At 41.7% G+C, this 18,487-nt stretch overlaps 1 protein-coding gene across 1 annotated transcript in view; it reads left to right on the top strand.

Annotated features, from left to right (window-relative positions):
* The window catches only part of ACTN2 (actinin alpha 2), a 60,816-nt gene that overhangs the window by 10,119 nt on the left and 32,210 nt on the right, over positions 1 to 18,487 (top strand). The window contains exons 2-4 of the mRNA XM_033099690.1: positions 11,685 to 11,799; positions 12,717 to 12,836; positions 14,079 to 14,165. Coding sequence (XP_032955581.1) covers positions 11,685 to 11,799; positions 12,717 to 12,836; positions 14,079 to 14,165 — 322 coding nt within the window. The remainder of the gene's footprint in view (positions 1 to 11,684; positions 11,800 to 12,716; positions 12,837 to 14,078; positions 14,166 to 18,487) is intronic.

Here is an 18,487-nt window from a genome sequence, read left to right as displayed (position 1 = left end):
GATTAGAGTTGTCCCCTACAGGCCTGATGTCTTAGCGGACAGGGACGCTTTCTAAGACTTGGGCTCCACGGAGAGTGAAAGCATACAGTATATTTTGATATATGTATATGTTGTGTAATGATTACCAGGGATGTTCAATTCTAAAAGGAAAAAGAAAAGTTTTTATGTTCAACAAATGCTTTGCTCTCTAAATTAAACTGAAAGAAATGATCATGAAGCAAAACTGTGAAATGAGCCCACTTTTGCCTTCCCGTTTGGAACTCCTCTCTCCTCACCCAAGACCCCACCTTCCTGCTACCCCTTCTGGCCGTCCAGGCCTCCTCCCTGCTCTGCCTGTATACCTCCCCAGACCCCCAAATTCTCCCAACGATTTTTCGTGCTCTTGACATTATAATTGTCTACTCCTAAAAACTAGATTCCTAAGACCTGCCTTCCAAGAGATCACCAATGTTTTAAAGGTGATCTTTCTAAGATCATAACACTGTTGTCTAATTCTGTGAATTTCAGGCTCAAAAGGAAGGAAAAGAAAATGTAATTGTGTTAAGAAAGCACTTTTGTGCTAAGAAAGCAGAAGGGAAGCCTTTTTACATCGTGCAAACATGGATGGTTTAACTATTATCTGTGTCCACGTATAAAGTCAGACTGCAAACTCATCTGATAAACTGAGCCTGTGCCCTCCGTCTGGCTTACTGGTCTGGTTTTTTCTTTGCTCCTGTGACCATTGCTTTTACTGCTTTGAGTGAGGAGCTGAAGACAGGAGGTGGGGGCAGTGTCTGAAGATACTGAATTTGATATTTATGCATCTTGATTTCCTCCCCCACCCCCAGAGCACAGCTGGAGGAAGGAGCAGAGCAAACCTGTAAAGGGTTCTAGGGGAAAGGTTATTTTTAGGGGCAGTCTTGCCAAGACAGCTTCCGGGGAATTTATTTAGACACAGATGGGCCCCGCGCCAGCTTAGATACGTGAATTTCTAGGATAGCCCCGGAAGTGAGAGGGGCTGCATGCAGGCGGCAGTTCCAGGGCACCTTGTTTCTTACAAGATTTGATTTAATTTTGTTTTCTTATTTTATTTCTTCAAATTTTAATTTACTGTATCGTTTCCCAGCTTTACTGAGATATAATTAACGTATAAATAGTGTACGTTTAAAGTGTTCAACGTGTTGTTCATTGCTCACGGCCTCCATTCATTATGAGGAAGTGCTGCAGGAGAGGGAGTAATTTCAGAGGTGGGGGACCCTCCATCCAGGTGTGCACAGGCCAGTCCCAGTTGCGGCTGGTGTCCCAGAGTAATTATGAATAGTTCCCCCTCTGACTCTCAGTAGTGGTCCAGTGTAGACTCCAAACGCTGGTCGCTCGGTGCCGAGGAGCTACACAGTACAACCTCAGGGAAGGTTAAAATCAGATTTAAACCAAGCCATTTACATGTAGTAATGCCCTTCCTCGAAGTACTGGCCTGTTTCTGAACTTGCAAATACTGTGAAGTGAGCTTTCTAATGCTTTGACCAATTTAAATACCAGAGCCTAGTAATTTCTGAATCTTCTAATCCACGAACCCTTTAGAAGACCAAGCCTTGGAGCTCACTCTGGGAGAGAGTCCTGGTGTCTGGAGGATACAGGACCACCGGCCCCTCGGGGACCTCCCGCGGGCCAGGTTCCCCTGTGAAATACATGCCACTCTTCCACTTTGGGTGTTTTATATGCTATCTATGTGGTTTTCTAAATGTTGTATGTGCTCACACTTCAGGAGACTGACTTGATATTAATACGTGCTAGGCTTTAGGATGCTCATTTTGCACATCTGAAAAACTAAAACAGTACTTAAATATCTGAACCAATTACCAAAGTCAGATCTCTAGGCTTGGTCTTCTGACAGTTTAAGTCTTTTCTAAAACAAAGTTATTTGTATGTAGAGTCAGATACTTGAAAATATGGGCATGAAGTGGTGATAAATATATTTACTGTGTGACAAAGTCATGTTTAATGTAAATTTTTTCCTGTTTCTATAATGAGTCATAGGGAGGGGCTGTCACCGTTTGAGTCCTTTAAGGAAAAATCCTGCCAGAAATCCCTGGTGACGGGCTCTGGTGCTGTGACTCGTATCTGGTGACTGGCATGAAGGTGTCCAGAGGATTTCTGTTCTCTGGCCCTAGAACTTAGTGTGTATCTTCTCTAGTAGGATGTTAAAATGTGATGTCGGCAGCGATTTTAACGTGAAACTTAAAAAAGTCTTTAACTTCAGCAGTGATGAACTTCAGAAATCTAGGGTTGCTGGAGTGTATCCAGTTCAAGTCCTTTTTCAGGTAGAGATTTGGCAGATGAATGAAGTAAAGCTAGGTGACATAGTTACAGATGACCGGGGAAGAGCAAAGAACCTGGGTTAAAAAGAACCTGGGTTAACAAGTTATATACATGTCCCCCAGTTACTGTTGAAAAATACATTCTTAAATATTGTGTAAGTCATAGGTGTTCACTCCAGAAAATATAGAGAAGGAGATTTTAAAAGTCACAACCTAGAGCACAGTAGCGTTAAACTTTTGCCGTATCACCTGCTAGATCACTTTACGCTATAATGTAGAAGCATATACTCATGGGTTTTGTACTATAACATATAATTGTCTGAAATGGCTCAGGATGCAAACACTTTAATAAATACGGTTATGAACGCTTTCCACTCAGCATGAGCCCTAGGGAAGAACTTGATAGAGGAAATCCCAGCCTGATTCCCTCCAGGGTAGAGTGGGCAGGAAGTTTGGAAAGGCCCAGCTTTCCCATTTTTATAAATCCGTCTGTTATCCAGAGCTTTTCCCGTATGTAGAGGACACTGTTAGATGTACCTGCCTGGGGGGCTGTTCCTTATTTAGAATTGTGCTCTGGTCCAAAACACAAATGCAGAGAAAGTGGTGTATCACAGAGGGCTCTTTTGTTCTAAATGAATGCTTAATCCCTCTGTGTAGGCAGCCATTTATTTGGGTCCCTGAAAATAGTAACAGTTTGGTGAACTTGAAATGAAGAATATTTTTTTTTGCTGTCTGTGTAGTATAAGCTGCTTCCCCAGTTGCCGGGATGGACTGAAGGGAGAACATCAGTATGCTTTTCTTTAAGCTGGAATTCATCTCAAGGAGAGACTATGGAAAGTACAATAAATGTTGCGGTTGCCTGAAACCGAGCAACAGTTGGGTCTCCCTGTCATAGAGCCACATCTTGTGCATAATTACCCAGGCTCCAAGGGAACAAGCTATTTTGGGAAGCACAGCTCAGGATCAATCCTATGTGAGGCTGTTTGTGAGGTGCCTTAAATGCTTGCTTACCAGAAAGTCCTCGCAGGACTTCTCCACGTAGGTTATGCCAGCGTGGGGGAGGCAAGTGTTGACCCCACAGAACTCGCAGCCAGCAGCTACGTCAGGCTCCTGGCCGAAGCACCTCTCTAAGCCCGGATGACCAGGCACCAGTGGCTTTCATGTGGTACTTGAGCTTACCACTTTTTTTTTTTTTTTTGCCTTTTAGAGCAAAAATGACTTTAGCTTTGATTCTGAGGCTGTTTGATCTGGTTAGTTTAACGTATGTGCCCAGCAGTAAAATAATTTGGGGAAAATCTGCCTATTTCTAATCTTAACTCTATTTTCCATTTAACAGTTAAAATGGGGCGATTCATGAAGATCACTAACTGTTCTTTAGAAGAGAGAATACTGTATTATTTTTTTGTGTGAGAGATTAAAATTTTGTTTCAAGATTTTTAAAACACCTCTTGAAATTAGTGTAGAGGTAGCTTGGATTGCAAACCATGGGCAGCAATGGCTCAGAGAAATGTTTGATATCCTTGCTGATTACAGAGATGTAAGGATGAGTAATTGCTGCTGAATAATAAGAATCGGGAGGACGAGTAATAAGGACTTCTGTAAGTGGTAATAAAATGTTTGTAGGCTATTTTCTTGAGCAAGGAAGAAATGAACAGATGGAAACATGGTAGCTTCTAGATAAATAAAAAATCTTTATGAAACAGAGAAACGTGCTAAATAATTCAACCCAATACTTCAACGCAACATTATTTATGGTGATCTGTGTAAGAGGGAACGTGGGGACACATACTGGATTTTAAATGGAGATTCTGACATCGAAAAGGAATGCAGTAAGCCAAGACTTAAGACTCGTCATTTCCACGGGACGAGGGGCGCATACTGTAATTTAAGATCGGCAAACAATAGACTTCAGTTAGTTCCGTGTACCATTCTTGTACATTAGTTACTATTTGTCCTCATTGAAATCAGTGACACTTAGATTGGAATAGTAACTATTTTCGCTTATTTGAATATCGACCTCTTTTTTGAAGAAAGACTCTAAAACTGGGTATTTAAAGACAATTCTTTAAATGAAAGACAGTTCTTAAATAAAGGTAAAGTCATGACTCTCATGCAAACCTAAAAATGAAAAATTGTTAAAGATGTTAACCAATTAATGACAAACCAGAGACGTGTTAACCGCCAGTTCGGAGAATCCCAAGAACAGGCATGTTTTGGGGATGAGGAATGGTGACAAGCCTGGCCCGGTGGACAAGCTCTTCTCTTGGGCACGAGGGAGGTTGTCCCAGTGCTGAGCAGAAGGCATTTCTAGTCTACAGACAGGAGTTGCTTTGCATTGCGCCCCGTATTTATGGCTTATAGTTGTAGGACAGCCGAGGAGGAGAGCGTCAGACGAGGCACCCGTTTCCCATAGACGCTCCGATTTTCCCTGCTAACAAGGAGCCTTATCAGCCATTTCCCCTTCCAAATTCCATAATTCTATCCTGTTCCATCTTTCCTGGAAGTTAGGGAGGAGATTCCATGTATGTGAGAGGTCATTCCTCAAAATGGAATTCGTCTGGGCTACGTTTGGGTTTGTGCGAAAACCTGAAAAGCATTTTTTTTTTCTTCCTGTTAGGCAGCCTCAGAGTTTTTGGCACCTTTCTTTATGTATTCTGAACAGCTCGGGGACCAAATGAAGTCAATCTCTTAAGAACCTGGTGACTGAAGCCTAAAATTCATGGCTCAGAATTTCTGAGTAAAACCAGACCGGGACAGGACTCTCTTTTCAAGTTCTGGGAGAACAATCTTTCACCTGCCTACTTAAAGTATCATCCATTAGCCTGATGCTATTTTTAGATACCCTCAGCAGTGAGGTTGCCATTTAGTTTTCACCAGGCTTTTTTTCCCCCCCTTTGGCAAGATTACAGAGTCCTTTCTAACGTTTAAGGATTCTGCGTTAAGTTTGACATGATAATAATGGTTTTTAAAAGCCTGGAACTTGAGCAGATACAGATTTTTAGTTCATCAGTTGTTGTTTTTTTTTTTTTTCAATTAAAAAAAAAAATCTCCTTGCTGTTCTCTCTGATCTGTCCCAGAAAATCTGACAAATAAGATGTTATTTCACAAATAGTTACTGAGGGCCACTGTGTTCCAGGCACTGTCTAGAACAGAAAACAAAATCCCTTCTTCTCTGTGTGTCACTGTCACCACCATTTATAGAATGTTCAGTGGAGGTGGCCATGTGCCTCGGGTAACTCTTGAATTGTTTGTGGCTTTCCTACCCCTTAATTTGAGATTGTTAGCTATCCTAACTCTGGTGGCAGAAAGAGATTGTAAATCCTGCATGCAGGCAGAATTTGTTGAGGTGAATTAATAGGGAAAGGCTGCCTCTTTCTTGCTTTGTCTTTGAGTAATGAAATTTATATTTGTGCGTCTCCCTGGAACTCAAGTTAAAAGCAGTGTTTTGATACTTTGAGGTCCCAATTGATTTATGACTGAAATTTGCACAGTTTAAACTTGAGGTATTGAACATTTGAATAGGCAGTCGTCTGTTTGATGACTATGAATATAGGGGTGCCTGCTGGGTGCTGGGTTCTTTGGGGGACATACTGGTGAAGAAGGCAGGATTCGAGGCTACAGTGTTCATCTTGGTTCTTTAATCCATAGCACGTATTCTTGCAGGCATGTAAAACCTGGGAAACCAGAGGGGGTCCTCCATTTGCTGCGGAGTGCAATGGGGTTTGCCTTTTCACACGAGTTAACCTTAAGGTTCTTTGGACCATTATGAACCAAGTCCTGATTTCAAATGTAGCCCTTTATATCACTTGTCCCTGAGGAATACATTTTTTAAACAAATGCACACGCAAAATATTTTTACCCCCATCAGCAAAAACTAATGTTCTGAAACCTTGTACCTTGAGGAAGTTAAGATATGCTAATGCTGTTCTTTGTTCTCTGAACGGAAGTATGAGTATTTTCACAAATCAGGAAAAGATAAAGACCTGAGCCCATTCTGGGTTCTGGGGTCACAGGCCCTCTCGCACCCCTTTCTGCCTGTGCACAGCAGCAGTCTGAAATGTGCGGTGCTTGTGTATGCTGGGTTCTTGGAGGGGGAAGAGCTCTTGTGCTCAAGCAGACTTAAATCGTGACTACAGGCTGTCTTTGTTTCTCTTTGCAATGACTGAATTCCCTTTCATTTTAAACCCCAAAGCACCTCGAGTTTCTCTGAATTGCTGTCACTGATTGCTGTTCTTCTGTGATCCGATAGCATTTCTATTTGTGAAGTATTTTTTAGTTTCTTGTAATTCATCAAACTTCACAGACAACTAGTTGAATTTGGTTAATAGTACATGGCGACTGACCTGCCCACACCAAATACTGAGCTGGTCACAGAGCCAGACTTCAGATTTTTAGGGTCCCTGCCTTTCAGGGATTGCTAAACTGAGCTGTCACTTGCCGTGTCATTGAGCAGGATCTGGGAGACGAAGCTGAGGTTTGTGGGTGGAGAATAACAGGGCTGCCCACTGTGGAGTTAGATGCCTGGTTATGCAAGTTAGGAGAACATTAGGGCCCCAAATGGACTTTCAAGGCATCTGCTACTTTATCGTAGCACGTGCAGGACCCTTAAATTAACACTCCCCTAGTTACATACTCTTCCTGTGATTAATTTTTTAAAAATGTTTTGTGAGTCGTTGAAATGTGTTCCTGGTCACTTGGCAACACGTGGAGTTTTGGGGTTCTTTCAAGATCAGAGGATTATTCAGTGTTCACTCTGCTGAAGGGTCAGCCGCCACTGGGAGTGGCTTCTGAGTCCAGGGAGCTCCCCTGATGTCAGTGGAAACTGCCGCAGAAACACTGTTTAAATGTCTCTTCAAGAGGGTTGAGTGTCTGAATATTTACATTGAAGTCACCCTGCTGATTTCTGCTGTGCTTCTGGAGTGGTCCCTAGTGTGGGGCGTTGTAACATTTGTGAGGACCCTGTAATGGTGAGGGTCCTCCTGTAATGCTGGATGGGGGTCTTTCTGGCCGAGGAGTTGTAAAGCTTTGTAGTGAACCAGTGTCTTTTGCTTCTGTCACTACCTGCTCTTTACAAGGGTGGGGTTTCCTTTCTTAAATGCCAGAGCTGAGCTTACATTGACTTCAGAGAAGCAGCTCTGTCCCTCCCCCTCCTACGTTACCTAGAGATTTGACAAAAGTGTGCAGTTTTCTAGAACCCTCTTACTTGCCAAATATGTAGAAAGAACAATTAGAAGGAATCTTGGCAAATTGGAAATTTGTGAAGTGGAAAAAAGAGAATACTAGTAAAGTGATTATTGTCAATGGAAACATAAATGGAGCACCTTTAGAAAAGGAACTTAATTGACAGAGTGTGATTTTCTGGAGTTTTATGTGAGAATGTATGCAGAACCACTGTGACAGGCATTGTTGGCTGGCGGGTTTGTGTTTCTTTTCCTCCTAATAACCTTTTGTCCTATTTCATACATTTGATCATGACAATTATTATCCTTTTTTATTTTTATATATAGCTGGGAGAGTGTCAGGACATGAAGGACAAATAACTGTACGGCGTCCGAGTCAGAAATAGCATCTGAGTTCTGAGCCATGATTGGACTGGGCTCTGCCCGTCCTCTTGGCTCCTTCTTGGGGACCACTGCTCCTGCTTTCCTGGGGCTCGGCTATATTACCCCGAAGGGTGCAGGCCAGGCACTGACATCATGAGCCTCTTGATGTCTTTACTTGCTGAGGAAAGTAAATGACCTGCACACTCAAAATCACAGAACACTCAGACACTGTCCCAAACTGTTGGACCTGACAGACAATGCCATTTTATAATCGGTAGGTTTAGAAGCTAAAGCCATTCAGGCCTGCCAGCCCCCCGAGCTTCATGCTGCAGGCTCTGCCGAATGTCCCAGCCCTCAGTGGACCCTGCTGTGTTTTGTTCAGAAAAGCCCATGGCTGTGATGAGTCTCCATTTCAGGAAGTGTGACCTGAGGTTAGTACTTGATGTAATTATTATTAAAGTACAAACTGGTTTAAGAAGTATAAAGGAAATTTGTATATGTTATGTTGCCAGATTTTTCTGCTTGGAGAAAAATGGAGTCATAAATTGAACAGAGAGTCTTCTAGGAGCCAGTTGAGGCCTAGAACCTTATTGCTAAAAGAAGTGATAATTGACCACATGAAATATACTCATACTCAGAACCCTGTCAGACTTAGGATTGTTTTTTTTTTTTTTTGTCCTCATCTCTTTATCCAGGTGATAAACTCGTCCAGGTAGAGATGTGAACTTGTGTTATATAAACGATGATCTAAGTAATTACTCATACAGATATTACTCGTTTTGATCAAAAGGCCTTTTTCCATTCTCTCAGTGCGATAGTCTACAACATAGGTGGTTTATGTCTACAGGTTTAATTAATTTAAAAAGAAACCACAGTCAAATGCATAGCATTCATTCACACAAGCTTACCTCAACATTTCAACAAGGACATAAGTACTGGTTGTCATATTGTATCTTTTAACTTTGAAAAAGGCAAGGACATAAGTGCTGGTTGTTATATTGTATCTTTTAACTTTGAACAAGGTAGTAGTGTTACAGTTCTTGTGGATTTGGGACTTTGCTGGTAAGTTGTTCACGAAAAGGGAAAAGGCCTTACCTACCATCGGAGCGGCTCACAGTTCTTGCTCACAGATATTCCCAGAAACTCCTGCAGCTGATATTTCTCTCAACTGCCATGTCTTAGGGGTTGAGGAGCATTTCCTGGGCTCCTGGATTATGTCTGAGAATATTACGGCGGAGACACTGCTGATGGTTTAAGTATCCTTCAGAAGTACCACGTGAAAACACCCTACTGTGAGTCATGGGGACATGGCCGTTATAACGGAGCCGTTGGGGTCCTTTTTAGTGCTGGAGTTGGTTAGGTGCCACCTTGTTGGCTCTGAGAAATACTCATTAAAGATACGGACACTTCATTAGACGTAACTCAATAAGGTGGCCTTTTAGATTAAATTTGTTCTCTGGGTTTGCACAACTGAAAATTACCCGTGGTAAATGACCTTCATTGTATCTATCCCTAGAAAAGGGTGGCATCAGACAGATGTCACAGGATTCCAGAGTGGGGCTCGGGAAACGTGTTGATTTCACCAGCAGCTTGGGGGTTATACCCAGAAGGACTTCTGATACTGTCATTATGCAGGGACTTCTGTAACATGGTAACGAGATGAGGTAATTTGCATCAGCAGTATCTGCCCATTTTAAGTAGACTCTAAAGAAAAACAACTATGTAAATATTTTATATCATTATATTTTCTCTCTGTCAATTACATTTTCAAAAGTCACAAGCTGCTATTCTCTTGTACCTTTCCCCAAAATGTATTTATATGACTAGTCTCAATATTGTCAGTGAAAAAAAACAAAGCGCAACACCTTTATTTTACTTGCTGAAAATGGGGCCTGCGATATTTTTCACTCTAAGAACTTAGTTATCTGGAGACAACCTAAATATCAATCCATAGGGAGCTAGTTACGTAAGTTGCGGTAACTAGCTCCCTATGGATTGATATTTAGGTTGGGATACTATGCGGCCATAAAAAGGAATGATATGGTATGGAATGATATCTAGGTTATATTTTTTTAAGTGGAAAAAAGCCACTGAAGTGTAGAACAATGTGTATAGTATGATTGAGTTCAAGAGGCAAAAAAAAAAAAATGTGTGTGTGTGTGTGTGTGTATGTGTTTGTGTATGTGTGTTCATACATGTGTGGAACATCACTGAAGAGATACTCAAGAAACCAAATCTCTGGGGAAGGGAACTGGGAACTAGGATGAGAGGGAGGCTTTCACTTTCAGCCTTTTGTCCCACTCGAATTGTGGACCGAGGACATGTATTACCTATTCAAAAAGCAAACACGTAAGGAATATTTCAGTAAATAAACAATAGACTCCTGTAATTATCTTAGCTTCAAAAAAAACAAAATTTGATGATCTAGAGAAGCACTGTCCAATGGAACCTTCTGCACCATCCAACACAGAGGCCACAAGCCGTATGTGACTTTTGAGCCCTTGGAAGGTGGCTTTTGCAACTGAACAACTACATTTTATAATTTCCATTACTTTCCATTTACATAGTCACATGTGGCCAGTGGCTGGCACGCTGACTGGGTGCAGATCTAGAATATATGGCTTAGAGTCTCTCTTCTGTTTCTACCTAAAGCGTAGGTGCGTTTTAGGAGAAATAATTATCAGTGTAGGCTCTCAGGATAACCAATGTACGTATTACTGCAAATCCAAGAAAATACCTACATTTTCTTCTTGCGCTAGCACTTAATGCCATCACATATTTCTTGAAATAAGTGACTGTGAGTCAGATTTGGAAATCTTTATTACCCGGGAAAACCATTTTTATGGAAACCGTCTGCTGTCTTCCTTGGAAGCAGTCTATTTTTGAGAGGTTCATTTTCGCGTCTGGAACACAAGCCTATTTGTGCGTCTCCGCCCAGTGTAACGTACGGGCGCTTTGTTCTTGAGCCCAGCAGCTGTTGTGAGGCTAGGGGACAGTTTGCATTCTTGGCCAACAGCTGCCAGGAGCGTTTCTAATCTGGTTTTGGCAGGAAATAGTGCACAAGTGGAAGCCAAGTTAAAAGAAGCTTGAAAAATAAGCAGAATGACTCTGGATGCCACTTAATATATAGTCCATCTTTCCTCTGAAGATCGCCCTGGTAACTTGTTAACACGACTAGACTGAGCCCTTCAGGGCTGATCTGTGTCTAATTGTCTTTGAAACCCAGGGTCTATGCCAGTAAGTGGTCATATTACTACTACTATTATTTTTTTAATGATTGACAATACTGCAAATTTGTTTCATTGATTTAGTCAGTAGTTTAAAACTGTTGTTCATCCAGGGTAACTCGTTGTAGGTAATTAGTGGTGATGGGTCCCTCCGCCTTTCCCCTTTCTGCGACACAGTACCACCCACCCTTTGCTCTAAAGGAAGACATTTGACAAGTTTTAAACATTATTTATTCATCCATTCTGCAAGTATGTTCTTTTCATGTGCAGGGAATAAGCACGTCCTTATTTAATCTATCTTTCCTACAAAGTAAGAAGTTTACAGAAGGTGAAGGCATAGGTGTAAGTAATTGTGGCACCTTTTCAAACAAGGCAAAAATTCCTCAGGTTGATATACCAAATAAATGATTTTTTTTTTTTTTGGTCTCTAAAGAGGAAATTTTACTAAAATCGTACCTTGGGCCTTAAATCATTCTTCCCATCCAATTCTGTTTCATGATCCAAGGAGCTCCAGCGTCTTAGATTCCCCAGAATGTGTGAGATGTCGCATGTTGTCCCTGGAGAGGGGTCTGCCAGCCAGCGGGGCTGTGCTAAGCTGTGCGTGGTTCTCGTTGCAGACCTTCACTGCCTGGTGTAACTCCCACCTGAGGAAAGCTGGCACCCAGATTGAGAACATCGAGGAAGACTTCAGGAATGGCCTGAAGCTTATGCTGCTTTTGGAAGTCATCTCAGGTTGGTCTGAAGCATTTCCCATCCATGCTGCCCTTTCCTGGTTCTTTTGCATGTGGGCAGTACATATGCCTCTATGTAAACGTGACTGCACCACAGGTTCCTTTGACCCTGGCTGGGCCAGAACGAGGTATTATTGGCAAAGAAATCCTTTCAAAGAGCAGTCTGCCTGGAGTTATTTTTCTGTTTAAAAGGGAGAGAGCTCTGTTTAAAATTGACTTAATAAAATAATGTTTATACCCCCCCACCTACTAACAAAATAAGGGAAGAAAAAATGACATTCATATGACTACCCACCATGCTACCCTCTCTGCTCTTAGTTTAGCTAGTGTGTATTCCAGAATTATCTGTCATGCAAAAAGCCAGTGTACACGCTGGCAAAACTATGGAAACAGGAATTCAATCCCAGAGGGGTTATCCTTTGCCCTGAATATCAGTTGGCTAGTTTAGACTTGGACTAGAGAGTGGGTCACCATTGAAGAAGTGTGACTGGGAAGGTTGATGGCCAGTCTGCCCTGATCCATATATCTTCATAATCAGATGTCTGAGATGAACCCTGGCAGCCACCTCTGTGATTTGAACTAGGCTGCCCTGAGTTCTTCTGACAGCTAATCAGCAGCCCCAGTGCTCCAGCGACACCAGGCAGTTTCTCTCTTGACTCATTTGTAAGTTGGTTCATAGGCTGAACTGGACACTCCCAGCAGATCGGAAAAGCATATGGCCTTAGTAGCATGGCTCCCCACTGGTCCATTTGATCTTGAAAGTTTTGTGGTTCATGTTCCCTCTGTGATTTAGAAACTGGGACACATCAGAAACAACTATTTTCACTTAAGGAAAGCAGGGACTCTGAATTTTGGCATCTTGATTCTGCCTCAAGGGTTTACTTTCTCTGTCTACACTGTTCCTTTTTTATCCAACAGGGGAAAGGCTGCCCAAACCTGACCGAGGAAAAATGCGGTTCCACAAAATAGCCAATGTCAACAAAGCCTTGGATTATATAGCCAGCAAGGGCGTGAAACTGGTATCCATCGGGGCTGAAGGTAAGCTGTGACGGGAGTAACCCTGAGGCCACAGTGGCCTCAGGGTGGGGCTGGGGGCCTGCCCTGGATGTCAGGCTCTCCACTAGTCTCTGAGCACAGAGATGAGGACAGACGTGCCATGAATGGCAGACCAGGCTCTAGGGTTATTTGTAAAGAATAGTGTCAATACATGCCATCTTCAAACCGATTATAGGAATGAGAAAGAACTCATACATCCCAATAACTCTTAATGAGAACTAAGTAATAGGAAGGACATTCTCCCTCTTCATTCTCTGAGGGCGATCGGGAGTCCTGGTGAGTTTGGCAGGAGCGGAGACGACCTTCCCTCCCATTATACACAACCGCGTCTGTGAACCTGCCGACTGGGGAGCTGGAAGCGGGACGAGGATAAAAATGAGCCCGTGTTCTCTGTATTTCGTTTCAGTGGTCCCTCGTATCCATGGTTTCACTTTCTGCAGTGTCCATTGCCCATGGTCAACCACAGTCCAAAAATGTTAAATGGAAAACTCCAGAAATAAACAACTCATAAGTTTTAAATTGTGTGCCATTCTGAGTAGCACTGAGGTCTGGCACCATCTTGTTCCATCCTGCTCCAGCCCATCCGGGATGTGAATCATCCCTTTGTCCCTCGTCTCCAGGCTGTCGGTGCTCCCTGCCCATAAGTCAGTGGACATCTTGGTTATGAGATCTCCGGACACAGAGCTTGTGTTCAACTCACGCTTATTTAACTTAGTTATGGCCCCAAAGCATAAGAATAGTGATGCTGGCAATTTGGATATGTTGGAGAGAAGCCATGAAGTGCTTTCGTTAAGTGAAAAGGTGTGTAAGTAGAGGAGAAAACATAGTATGTACAGGGTCCTATACTATCAGTTTCAGGCATCCACTGGGAGTCTTGGATCATACGCCCCACGGATAAGTGGGGGGCAACTGTATTTAGTGCCTTAGCTCATCTCGTCTTTAAACTTTGGAAACTCATGGGTTGTTTTCAGCGGTTATGCATATGCAAGATTTGTGCTTATTATTAACTCAGAATTCATTTAAACTGGAGACATTTGGTTATGAATATCATATGTATAACTAGACACCCTGTGACACTTATAAAAATATAAATGGTCTTTCCGTATACATTTTTTCCAATATCTCTGAAGTCAAAACTTATGGGAAACAAAGCTTATAAGAAAACTGTATGTACTGATTATGTTATCTTTACACTAATGTGTTGCTGATTTTTCTTCCCGAAAGAGATTGTCGACGGCAACGTGAAAATGACCCTGGGCATGATCTGGACCATCATCCTCCGCTTTGCTATTCAGGACATTTCAGTGGAAGGTAAAAGACATGGTTAAAAGTCTGATGTTATTAAGAGACTTACAGTAACTTGTCAACTGAGCTTACAAATTAAAATTTGAATATCGTTTTATAAAATTGAACAGTCACTTCCATGACTGAAGGAAAGACATGCAAGTTGGTTTTTCACAAGTTTTATATAGCTATGGGAAAAGATTTTAGCAATACTCTTTCATTCATAGGGTTTTGGTAAAGATGAGCTCATGTTCAGAACAGAAGTCGCTGTTTAAAATGAACATTTATGGAGCTTCTTTATTGCTTATTAAACTGGTACATTCACAAGTATCACAGAGTTCTTTAGACTTACAGGTGAAACATTGTTTTTTTCAGGTACAAAAAAGATACTCAAAATCCAAGTTTATTTGTTGGCTCTTTCTTCCATTCTCTTCCTTCCTTTCTCTCTCTTTTCCTTCCTTCCTTCCTTCCTTCCTTCCTTCCTTCCTTCCTTCCTTCCTTCCTTCCTTCCTTCCTTCCTTCCTTCCTTCCGCCTAACAGCTCTTCTGTCATTGTAATAGAGTCCTAATCTTTGGTGTTACCACTGAAGATGAAAATCTTTAGTTATAAAAGCCCACTGTATTTTGATGACTTCAGCTCTTTTGAAAACTGTCAAAATCCCTAAGTATTTTGATGACTTCGGCTCTTTTGAAAACTGTCAAACTGACATTCTTAAAATTAGAACATTGCCTATTTGGACCTCAAATCACAAAATGTATAGCTGTAGAACATATTTAAAGGTGGTTTGAATTGTCTCGTTAGCCTCCTCTACCTTTGTCACCTAATAGGTGACCAGGTACCTGAATAGTGAGGGGATGAGGGCATTGTTTATAATTCTACCCGGGACAGAGTACCTTCTGACACTGGTCTTTTTAAGTGATTTTAGTTACTAATCAACCAACAAACATTAAAAATCAGCAATTTGCCTACTGTTGTTGCAGTTAGCAGGAAGCCTACAGTACTTGCCCTTAAGGAGTTTCTGATCACTTGAGATTATTCCCTTCTAGCATTGAAGCTCCATTTACATGACCTAAAAATCAAACATATCACAATATTAAAACCTCAGTAATTCAGGGTCAGAATGACAGCCAGCTTGAATTAATAAGTAGTCTGAATTAGAAAACCTCGTCCCATGTACTTCTATTAAAGTACACACCATGCCAATGAAAATAACAAGATGGTTCTTACAATTTCCTGTTTTATTAAAAAAGAGTAATTTATAGTAATTTTACAAGTTTGATATACTTCTAAATTTAAATATTTAAGCAGTTGAATTCAGTTTTAAAAACAAATACTATTTTTAAAAATCTTGTTTACACTACGGCGTCTGCTAGAGTAGCAAATGCTTTTTATAGAGGTGAACTTGGCCTCAGATTTTTTCTCATTGGTTACAAATTTCACATTGTGATGATATTAATGACTTAATTCCATTTCACGGGTAGCTATGAATGGTCTTATCCATTAGAGAGTTTTCCCCAAATTATTACTAATAATTAGATAATCAAACCACAGTAGTTCCTAAAACATCACCATAAGATGGAAGGGGAGCTGACTCTGGGTGGTGAACACACAGTGTGATTTATGGATGATGTGATACAGAATTGCACACCTGAAATCTATGTAATTTTACTAACAATCGTCACCCCAATAAATTAAAAAATAAAATTAAAAAAAAAGATGTATTAATCTGCTTTTCAGAAGATCAAGAAATTAAATGTTCAAAAGTGGTTAATTTCATGTGGCAAAGTGCCTCCATGTCTTCAAGCAGGTGTCTTTCCATGGCCCACATAGTACACGATGCTGGTTTGCTGACTTATATTGTTATTTGTTTTACTTTAGGGAGTCATTTCTTAACAACCTCACTTAATTTCTGTAAGTCTACAGTAAAATCACCTTAATTTGTTTTACTATGTTTATGTACAAAAAGGCGTTGTTATTATAATTGAGTCCTTTGAGGAGCCAGTCTCCTTCAATGGAACGATGGGCCTCTTCCAAGAAATAAATGAGAGATTAATGTATCTGTTGGTGAGGGCAGTTCAGATGTAAGTACATGGGGTTCCTGGGTGTGTCATATGGTTTTTCACAATAAATGACACTACCTATTTATAACATGCGTTTTACACCCCCGATCAGGGTTTTGTGTGTGGATGAGTGTGCGCCAGATGGCCACGTTTCAGTGTTCACTTGCCCCTGCAGGGAGCAGGGTGTCCCACAGTCATGGATATACTTGGCACAGGCTTGTTGACCTTTTGCTGAAAGCCTGGACTTGGGGGTGGGAGTGTCATTTGTGATGAGAGCAGCCAATGAAACAAGGAGAGAACTTTGTTCCACATTCATAGCCTAAGAGTGTTCAGTCAGACAGAAATTAGATGAGACTCATGGACTTATAAGTCTAAACTTCAGTAGCAGTTATAAGATTTTATTGATGTGCTTTACCTCTCTTACTTTTCGAGTCTAAGTGTCATTTAAACTTTGTAAAATACAGCATTATTTCTTCCCGATGTACTTTTCCTTAGTAATTACATTGGCCAGGACCCAAAGGCAGGCAGCTAAGTATATAGCACAACAACTAGATGTGGAGTTTCATATTTCCACACCTGTACCAGTTAGTATATTAATAGAACGTTAGAACTTTCAGTCTATTTCATTAACAGGAATTTGCTAGGTAAGAGGCATGAACGGGAATCATTCAGATTATTCTGAATGATTAGCACATGAAATTTTAAGGATTGTGTTTACTTCAGTTGGGTTCCAGGTCAAAGAAAAGTCTAAATGAGATTGAACAACTTAGATAAATAATTGCAGAATACTTATTTTGATTTGAAAAAGTCAACTTCAAGCCCTTAGTGACATGGAAGGTGAGGGCCCATTGTTAATTACGAGTCCACATTAATTACTGTTTACAGGGGCTTTCAGAATTGTTAACACTTAAATTAGGCAGAATTCTGGGTTCTTTTCCTGTCTTTGAGGAGCTGTTTGGTATATGTGACTTTGGGTCCTCCAGCAGCAAGTGCCACGATGGTGTTAGAAGCTGTCTTAGTCTGCTCAGGCCGCCATAACAAAGATCAGACTGAGTGGTTTAAACAACAGAAATGTACTTCTCACACTTGTGAGGATGGAAGTTCAAGATCAGGCTGCCAGCCTGGCCGGTTTCTGCTGCAGGCCCTCTATTGGCTTGTAGATGGCCACCTGATGGCTGTGTCCTCACATGGCAGAGAGACAGGCAGACAGAGCATGCGTGTGCCTGTACATGCAAGCACTCTGGTGCTCCTTATAACGGCGCTAATGCCATCATGACCTTGTGACCTCGTATAACCTCATGTAATCTTAATTACCTCTCAAAGGACCCATCTCTGAAAAACCGTCATGCTGGGGTTTAGGGCTTCAACACAGGAATTTGCGAGGGAAACAGCATTCAGTCCATTACAGAAGTGCAAGAGATTCGTGCTTGGAAGTACAAGGGAAATGCCTGTGGAGGGTAAAGTATGGGGAGCTGGAGATGGCAGAGAGAGCCTTTGGGCCAAAGCGCCTGGGTGACACCTGTGTTGGAGAAGGGGAAGGGAAGGGATAAAGAGTCTTATTCTGCAGTGCTGTCCCCAGGCCAGGTCAGCCAGGCTGATGGGGGTGCTAAAGCCTATGTTGCTCTCAGAGGAGCCCCATTGGGGCAGGAATGTGCCCTTCCTCGCACAGTCTGTGGCTGGAGCAGCTGAGGAAGTGTGGCCCCTGGGATTGGAGGGGCGGGTTCAGAGTGTGGCCTCTGGGACTTCCTGCCTGCCCTGCGCTCCCAGCAGCAGCTTCTTGGTACCACAGGGAGTGACTGGCTTTTTAACTTGGTCAAAACTCAAGCACAATTGGTAACCACAAGATTGCCCCGGGGATAGGAAAGACAGTTTGGGGAATATAATCAATAATGTTGTAAAGATTTTGTAGGGTATTCAATGGGCACTTGTCTTACTAGGGAGACCACTTCATGGATGGTGTAGGTGCCTGGCCACTGCACTGTACACCTGAAGCTGAAGCTGAATAAAAATGAATGTCAACTATAATTTTATATATATATAGTGACGAGATGTGGATTACAGAATAAGGAATAGAGTCAATGGAATTGTAACAGCTACATACGATGTCTGAGGGATAGTAGATAGGGGAGGGGGTTATGACTTTGTGAGGGGTATAAATGTCTAACTCTTACCTTGTTTTGTGCACCTGAAACTGAAAAACAGAAAAAAGAAAAAAACTCAAGTGGCCAAACTTGAAATTTACGAATAAAAGTTTTTAAGTATTATAAAATCTCTAGGTAAGGGAATAAA

Source organism: Rhinolophus ferrumequinum, chromosome 27 (genome assembly GCF_004115265.2).
Source record: "Rhinolophus ferrumequinum isolate MPI-CBG mRhiFer1 chromosome 27, mRhiFer1_v1.p, whole genome shotgun sequence".
Lineage (NCBI taxonomy): Eukaryota > Metazoa > Chordata > Mammalia > Chiroptera > Rhinolophidae > Rhinolophus > Rhinolophus ferrumequinum.
Note: the sequence above shows the minus strand (reverse complement) of the source record. Positions and strands in the feature narration are given on the sequence as shown.